The sequence below is a fragment of the Triturus cristatus genome, chromosome 4_2 (assembly GCF_964204655.1).
Source record: "Triturus cristatus chromosome 4_2, aTriCri1.1, whole genome shotgun sequence".
NCBI lineage: Eukaryota > Metazoa > Chordata > Amphibia > Caudata > Salamandridae > Triturus > Triturus cristatus.
The window spans coordinates 950,141,498-950,150,534 of record NC_140586.1 but is presented as its reverse complement, the minus strand read 5'-3'; the positions used below and the strand labels follow the sequence as shown (position 1 = coordinate 950,150,534).

The following is a 9,037-nucleotide window of genomic DNA, read 5'->3' as shown; positions in this document are numbered from 1 at the left end:
GCAAGTGTTCTTTAATGAAATTAGGACCTGAAAAAGAATATATTTCACGGCGGGGGTGGAATCCGATTTGGATATGGTAGTCAATTATCTGGACTACTTACCAAGTTTAGATTTGGTTTTATTCCTTTTGGTATGTGCTTCCCGCTGGGGCACTTTGATCGGTGTTCCATTATTATTTGCCCACGTTAGGAGTATTCCAGCCGAACCCTATTGCATTTTACTTTCGCCTGTAAATTTTGTTCCATACGCAAAAAGATTTTCATTTCCAATTTTGAGAAGATCAGGCTTTGTCACATGCAAGGCTGCACTACAATGTCTTCAGCATCTGTACTTTGTAATTGGGAAAAAAACTTTTGTTGTAACCTTTTTAATTATGATTTTGCTTATGCTAATAGGACCTAATGGCCACACTTCTCTTTGGATGTTTTTATGCATTATATATTTAATATTATGTATGTTTTTATTGCTTTCATGATTTTATTATATTTTTAGTAATCAAATAAAGCTATGGTGAATATATTTTCCTAGAACAAATATGCATGATATTTACAATAACAGATAAAAACTATCATAAAATGTTTGTTGATTGTCCTGATGCGTTCAATTGCTTCATTTTGTAACAGGAGTACAATGTTGTCATGTTATGCAGATTTGTAGAACGCACTATATCACCCAGCAGGGTAGTCGGACACTGAGCAGGAGTGAGTCTAGGCAAACCTTGGTCCTAGTGGGACTACTCGAAGAGCCAGGTCTTCAGCTACTTGCAGAATTAAAGAACCAACTGAGAAGGAGGTATTTATGTGTAGCAGAAGTTTGTTCCAAGCTTTAGGACCGATGTACGAGACATTTCGACCACCAAATCTGGTTTTCACTATGCCTGAGATTTGTGCAAGTAGGAGTCTGGATGAGCAGAGGTGTCTGGAAGGTTTGTGAAAGCAGATGTGATTGCTGAGGTATTCTGGGCCAGTCTTATCTATTGCCTTGAAAGTATGGGTGAGACGTTTGAATCAGCGAGGGAGTAATAAGTTCACTTTTTACTTCACTGACTAAAAAGAGCCACAATAAGATTATTGATGTTCAAACCGTCAGTGATTTGTTGCATCTGAAATTTAATAGATGCAACTAAATCTGACTTAGCCCACAACTGAAAGTTTACCAATTTTTTGTATAGCGACAGTAACAAGAATAGCTGTAGTATTTGGTATGTTAGTTGGGGATCAGGAAGGATATTATTCACACGCTTACTGTAATTATAAATTGCATGTGAAGCATATATCGGTGTATATAACAATAGGCATAGCAGTTGTAACAATACACATTTTGTAATAATCAATGAACAGGGCTAATTATCTTCAATTGATCCAGATGACTAAGTTATACAATATTTGTTTAATGGAAGGACTATCACATGGACCTGTATAAGGTGCTGAAGAGACGATATCATTCAAATTAGGATGAAAGCTGTGGTACCTGGGCCGTCTGTGAGTCCTAGATCTGGTGGTTGACTTTAGGCTTGTACAAGATAAACTCTTGCAGATTACAGTGAGGTTCACACAGTTAGATGTGAAATGTGGAGCTTTGCAATGATTTGAACTAGAGGTAGACGACCTGCCAAGTAATATCCATTTACCATCTGACTAATAATCACACTGACTAATAATCACACTTCTAATTTGCAAGTACTCGAGAGGCGGTTCCCGAGAATAGCATGGAGCTATTGGGGCTGTGAAAACAGAACTAGCGACTTGTGGGAAATATTCTGTGTTGTGCGTTCCTGAGCATTCTTGGGTTGCTGGCAGCTCAACGAGAGGAATGTCCTCATCTGGCGACTATCTAGTGTCAGATCAGAATGAACAGAACTGGCCACATGGTGAGATTTATGACAGTCAAAAGGAACCTTACGACTTCTTTCAAACGGGAGTGGTGGGTATTTGTAGTGAGATGTGTTCTCTGCCACACAAACAATACAGTTCTGAAATAAAGAATGTAATTTTCCAGGCCAGATTATAATTTAGCAAGAGAAAAATGAATGGCTACAAATAATGCTCCTGGAGCTAATTTTTGGGATTCAAAATGTACAAAAGTCTATAAAAATAACCCCTGACCCGGGGTTAACACCTACAGACATCTTATGGAAGTAAAGCGCATTTACACTTATGCTGGGGAGTCTTGCTCAGTTCGAACTGTAATCCTGAGGGGATATTCAACCTAGGTGTGGGTGGCAGAGTAGCAAGGAGCCCGGCAGCGTACAGGTGCTTGCAGTTCAGCTCAAAGGTGCCAAACAACATGTATAAAAAAAGTAGACGCACCTCTGTGAAGGGAGAGGAAGCGGCTATTGGCCCTGTGGGCTGAACGCTCATTTGATTGATGTTAAAGACGTGGGTGGGAACGAGCACCATTCAATATAGCCCTCTGCATCACAGCTGGAGTCCATCATTCAAAACTCTTGCCAGGAAGATCATTGGCAAAGAAGCAAAACTGTTGGCTTGGCTCAAAGCTGTACACACAGTAGGAGGAGGAGGAGGATCATTACTCAACAAGCATGTTGTCACTGGTCTAAAATGGGCAAGCCATTTTAACATAATTCTCTTCTTCAGTAGAGTCCTAGGACTTTCCAAAACTAGAGCCCATTCGGGGGTATTGTGCGATCATCTGAACTCCTCTGGTTACAATACCCTTGCAACATCTCATCTCACAGCTTCTTGAAGCAAGTTCATCCAACTGACAGTGTATTTAACAGAATCTGGTCAAATAATCCTGTGAATCAGAATCAAGCCCTGAAGGCAAAGATTCAAGGGAGACGGAGAGAGCGCCTTTCCAATGTTCCTCTCGATGCAACAACCTCCTTTTAACTCTAGCAGGGACTCGTCCCTCTTCTGGGTACAAACTAGTCATAAAATCCCAGTGGGCCAAGCAGGAGCTTGTAAAAGGAGAACTAGAGTAACACTGGTGAGTAACTCTAAATCAATCTGTAAAGAGTTAAAACACATCCAAGCTTTTCAGAGATGCAACTCTTGTTTAAAGGCATCAAAATGTTAGCATTTGTTTTTAGAAGGGGCCTAGTATGTAGAGCAAAAAGATGACTGGGCTATGCATCTACAAGCTAGCTGAGAGGGACAAAAATGGTGACTTAACTGATCCTAGGGCAAATTAGTGCACCGGCCACATCATGGCACGCCCGCAGCTGTGCAAATGCACTCAGAATACAAAAGTAGACAGTTTTCCCTTTTGGTTGGCGTCAGATCGCGGCAGGAAACAAACAAAGAGCTCTCCTCAAAAGAAACAGCGGAATGATGTCCAGTAAATGTATTTAAGGGAGCAATACCAGAACATCTCCTGCATTGAAGGAAGCAGGCCACCAATACATGTGATCATACAATATCTGGATGAAGTGCCACAAATGAGGGATCTTGTGTGCAGCCACAATGAGTGTAACAATATAAATAATTCTCCCATCCATATAGGGCAATGGAAATGGTTTTTCTCCATGTCGATGCCTGCAAGAGGATATTTTGTTTAATACACATGACAAAGTACGATTTCTTGTCTTTATTTGTTTCAAAGGACTGAAATGAAAACATTGTGTTTTACAACAGAAAGGCTTACAAAACGAAGGAGGAACAGCAGGGAAGAGCAGATTACATAAAGACAGAATGAGGGGCAGAAACGCTAGTTGAATGACCTTTACCTTGTTAGACTGAATAATGTATACCGCTTAGCTTCTGGCATTATGCAGAAAAACCAGGGTAAAGGATGATGAATGGATTTTTAAAAAAAATATTAACACAGTAGAAACATTCCACACGTTCAGGGTCTGTGATATACAAAATCAGTAACATTTTTCTGAGTATGTGGGAGATTTATAGGACGGTGACTCCAAGCCACACCACAGAAGCCAAGATGTTCGGAATACTGTCTGGTTACCAAATGTAGAGTTTTACAGCCTTCCGGTGAACGTCTCGGCTCTCATGTGCTTCCCGAGTTCTTCATTTTATTTTTAAATGAACATTAGTGAAAAGACTCTTTGCCTCAGAGACATTTTAATTTTATTCCGACACATTACAGAGCTCTGTAACGGAGGGTGAACAGGCCCCAGTAATTAACCCCTTATACTCAGCAGGCTGCAGCACTAACCCTTCTTTGAGAAGGGACTGGGGTCAGATAAACGCAGACCACCAATAAGCTGCCTGCGTTGATTCAGTAGATAACTTTGCCTGATCAAATGAAAGCTAACATTTATGGATGTGTTCACTTCATCACATAAGAACAAAATAAATGGGTGTATTTCAGGTGTTCTGGCAGGTTCAGGTGATATAAGAAGCAGCTTAGGACCATAAGTACAGATTTTAGGAATAGCGATTTTCTAACTGCGATTCTCTGTGAAGCGCAATTAGGAAATCGTTATCCCAAATGTATGAAACTTTCAGTTTCATTCAGCGATTCCTAGGTTGTTTCAAATCTCCGTACCTCATGAATATTAATGAGGTAAGTCGCAATTTGCGACTCACTGGGAATAGCCGCCATCATAGATCACCATGTTTGATTGCTTAGTAATGAAGCAACCTTTTGTAAAAAGAAAAAACAATGCAGCCGATTTTTCTTAAAGTTAAACAGGATGCATTTAAAAAGAAAAAAATGAAACTTGGAAGTTTAATATATTAAACCACTCCCTGCTGTTAAAATGTATTATTTTTTTATTCTCATAGACGAATGGGTTAACACATGCTACTGAATCACAATATGCGTTTTGTACATATGTAAAAGTATGTTTTGAGGCCAGAAACGACCAGACCACAAAAAGGGTTTGTACATGTACTTAATTTCCAGTGAGTTAAGCTTCAACAACTGTCAGGCAGCTGGGTCTCAGTCTCACTCATGGGTATGTTGACGAATGCTGATAATGGAGGTCAGTAATGGATGTTGGTGATTAATATCAGTGCTGGATGTTATGGACTGATGTCAGCTCTGGTTGTTGGATGATGGTAAATGAGGCGAGTCCCGGATGTTGGTGTTTGATGTCAGTGCTGAGTTTTGGTAACAGATGTCAGTTCGGGTTGTTTGTGCTGGACGATCCCCCCACCCCGAGGTAAAGTTGCATCTTTCTTGAAAAATTACGGACCATTTTTATTCTGCACTATGAAACATTAGGATCTGTTTCGCAGTTGGTCTAAAACCTGCACTTCTTAATTTGTGCATAGGGCCAATAATACCATATTTCAGATGTTTGCACGATTTTATAGATCGACTGTTTAGGTTTTCTTCTGATTCAGATCTCTAAATAGGCTTAAACTTAACACACAGCAGGAGTCATGACAAAAGATTACATGAGGAAGGACAAGTTAGTGAAATGTTCTACATTACTAATCTTTACACTATTGACAAATACTATGGGTAGCATCTGTTGTGCAAAATATGTAAAGTCGTAGAATTGATTTGGTTTTCACTTTCACGGGCAATATCTTGAAGTGGTTTTAATAGGTCATACTGGGCAACAACTGGTCGCAATTGATTACAATTATTTGTACATTTTCATTTTTTTGTCCATCAAGGCATATTCCGACATTTGACATTCTTCAAAAACTCCTTGCATTGTTCTCTGGTACATATTTTATATTTCCACACTAGAGTCCATGCACAACTTGCTAAATTATTATACTGTTCACCAGTGTCAGGACGTTTCAATAACGATCCGCTTAAATCATTTCACTAATTTTAATTTGTTTTACTAGTACGACAACGAGCCAAGTCTAGTCTCTCCTGTTGAGCTTTACTCTTAAGCTTGTTGTAGGAATTTAGAGAAGAGCATTTCAGTTAACTGCGTTCACTTTTTTGCTCATCTCAATTTTCTTTTCCATATATGTAATCTCCTTGTTCTTTTCCATGAGTAAAGTCAAATGTGGGAGCAGCTCTTACTACTTAAACTTATTTTATGCAATTAATCTGTTGAAAATTTGGCATGGGAATGTTTATGAAACAGTATATGTGGTTGTGTGTGTGCAGTGTGTGTTGGGGTGGTGTGTGGGGGGTGTTGGGGGGGTAGGGTGTTTTTGGGGTGTGCGGGTGTGAGGGGGTGAGAGTGCGTGGGCGGGGGGTGAGAGTGCGTGGGTGGGGGGGTGAGTGCGTGGGTGGGGGGGTGAGTGCGTGGGTGGGGGGGTGAGTGCGTGGGTGGGGGGGTGAGTGCGTGGGTGGGGGGGTGAGTGCGTGGGTGGGGGTGAAAGTGGGTGGGGGTGAAAGTGGGTGGGGGTGAAAGTGGGTGGGGGTGAAAGTGGGTGGGGGTGAAAATGGGTGGGCAGTGCGACTGTGTGTGAGGGGATTTGTTAAAATGATAACATGTTCTCGGTATTGGTGTCTCCTGTTAAAGTAAATTTATGAAGGCCTGTCATGGTGGCTGTGGAGTGCATTCCCCATTTAAGGCATGCTGGAGTACTGGGCCATTTATTCTTTACCCTCTAGGTCCAGTACACAATTTAATTATTGCATTTTATTTTTTTTAACAGCTGAACCTCGTCTCTGGTTGTTGTTTTCAGACGATAAACAGGGCTTTTAGTTCTATCCACCATGTCTTGGGATTTTGTATAAAAAAATAAAAAAGCCCTTATGAGTTTCCACCTTGTAAAGGTTTGCAACCAAGCTAGAGTTGTGCTCACCTATTAAGTCAGATTACCATTCGAACTTTAGTTTTTCAAAGATGTTTTTTCACATGGAAACAGGATTTTTTCTCCCTCATATGCCAAGGCAGAGTAATTCACACATTCAAACACTTATGACTAGTCGCTTGGTTTTGCAGCACACTACTAGCTTTTTTGGCCAAGTACATGTTATCTCATAAGTGAGACTGATTTCACGATTAGAGCTTGCGTAATATTCACTGCACTTGTAGGGGTTCAGTTCAGGTTAATGTCCACATGTTGTAATTTCTTTTAGTTTACATGGAATTATGTAAAGAAACATCATTCCTGAGTGGAGGCGTGCCTAGTGTGCGTTCTCTCATGGTGAGTAAGACTAATTTTGTGGTTGAATCCTTTCTGACATTCACTGCACCAGTAGGGTTTTTCCCCTGTGTGAGTTCTCTCATGCTGGGTCAGATGAATTTTCTGACTGAAGCTTTTTTGACATTCTACACATTGGTAGGGTTTTTCTCCTGTGTGGGTTCTCTCATGATGTACGAGATGGATTTTCTGACTGAAGCTTTTCTCACATTCTGTGCACTTATAGGGTTTTTCTCCGGTGTGTGTCTTTTCATGCTGAGTTAGACTACATCTCTTAGTAAAACATTTCTGACATTCACTGCACTGATACGGCTTTTCTCCTGTGTGAATTTTTTCATGCTTAGCAAGAGTACTTTTATCGTGGAAGCTTTTCTGGCATTCAGTGCACTGATAAGGTTTATGTCCCAAGTGTGATCTTTCATGTAATGTGAGACTGATTTTATGACGGTAGGTTTTACCGCATTCAGAACACAGATACAGTTTTTCTCCTGCATGAGCACCTTCATGCTGAATCAAACTCGCTTTTTTGCTGAAACTTTTTGGACATTCAGTGCACTGATATATTTTTTGTCCCAGGTGTGTTCTTTCATGTCGTGTCAGATAGTGTTTTTGACTAAATCTTTTCTCACAATCAGAGCACTGATAAGGCTTTTGTTCCGAGTGCGATTTCATGTGTCGAGTCAGGTAGGATTGTTGAGTAAAGGTTTTTTCACATTCTGAGCATTGATAAGGTATCTCTCCTGTGCACCTCTTTTTCTGTACTGTCCTGTTCAAATTACAAGTTAGGTTTGTCTCTTGTGAAGAGCATGGGTACACTACTTCTGCAATCTGCACAGTCTTATAAATAATGTAAACAGTTTTTTGATTCAAATTGTGCTGCTGTTCCGGTTCTTGCTTTACAGTCACAAAGCCCTCCATCTCCCCAATCATGTGTGCCCTTGTTGCTCCCAACTTAAGGGTTCATTGACGTATAAGAAATTAGAGAGGCTCCAGAAACTGCATTTACAATCAGTCGGCGACTGATCTGTACTGTCGTTACTTCCTGGCCAAATCCAGCTTTCAGAAATTGGTTTCTTCTAAAATCTCTGGAACATCTCTCATTTTAATCTATTTGCTGCAAATTACAGAATCCTTAAGTTTTGTTTCCGTCCACACTTGAAGCCACCTGCAGAATAAAAAAATAAAAACAATTAAAATGAAGTATCTTTCAAGGTGTAAAACTAATTAACGAAATTATTCAACAGTCAATGGAAGCATTCTGGAAGTAATGCATGTACTTTTCCGATAGGATAGAGTTGGTCGGGTTTTGAGGCAAGGATAAATGAGACCAAGATAAAATAAAGCAGATTGATATGTTAACAATAAGTGTGCACTCACTCATATCAGTAACATATAAAATAATGATTTAAATTTTGTATAGACCGTAAAAGAACTTTAAAAAAATGTCTTGCCATGTTGAATAATACCGAACTGAATAAACTAAACTTGAAATTTGCATAATCTTGTAAAAAGGCAGACACAGGATGATGGCTGAATGGAAGCCTCGAGCGATTGCTCTGCCAGGCACACCGTCTAATCCTACGGAAACCTGTACTCTCCCAGGAGTTAGAGGTCAGACTGTGGGCCCCTTGAGGCGATCCCACGCTTAGAGCCCTCCAGCTGGTAGAGGGGGCTCGGACTGACTTTCTACCTTGATCAAGCACACGGATGCCAAGCTGAGAGCCATACAGTGGCAGCCCGACAATTGCACACTGAGCTCGGCGGACGCAAGCGGACCGCACACTCCACTCTCCACTCCCCCACCCCACGAAACCATGATGGGAACCGCATAGACGCCTGCGGAGGCATAGCTGAGATGTACTGGCAGAGCACAGTGGGGCTGAACGGCTGCCTAGAAATAAACTGACCGCGGGGCACCCAACGCAATGCCAGTTGGAGCCTAGAAGCTTGCGTAACCTGGAGGATGGTTGCCACAATGACAGCGGCTGGCTAATGGAGAAGAGGTCAGCACAGTCCTCAGACGGTAACTGCCCCTGCCCTTCCTGCGT

General features: G+C 41.1%; 1 protein-coding gene across 2 annotated transcripts in view; it reads right to left on the bottom strand.

The window, feature by feature from the left end:
• Nucleotides 1-3,534: 3,534 nt before the first annotated feature.
• Nucleotides 3,535-9,037, bottom strand: part of LOC146839068 (uncharacterized) — a 41,358-nt gene continuing 35,855 nt past the window's right edge. For both annotated transcript variants that reach the window (XM_085603076.1, XM_085603075.1), the window contains exon 2: nt 3,535-8,154. In XM_085603076.1, the coding sequence (XP_085459202.1) occupies nt 6,951-7,919 (969 nt within the window). In that variant the 5' untranslated portion in view covers nt 7,920-8,154 and the 3' untranslated portion in view covers nt 3,535-6,950. The remainder of the gene's footprint in view (nt 8,155-9,037) is intronic.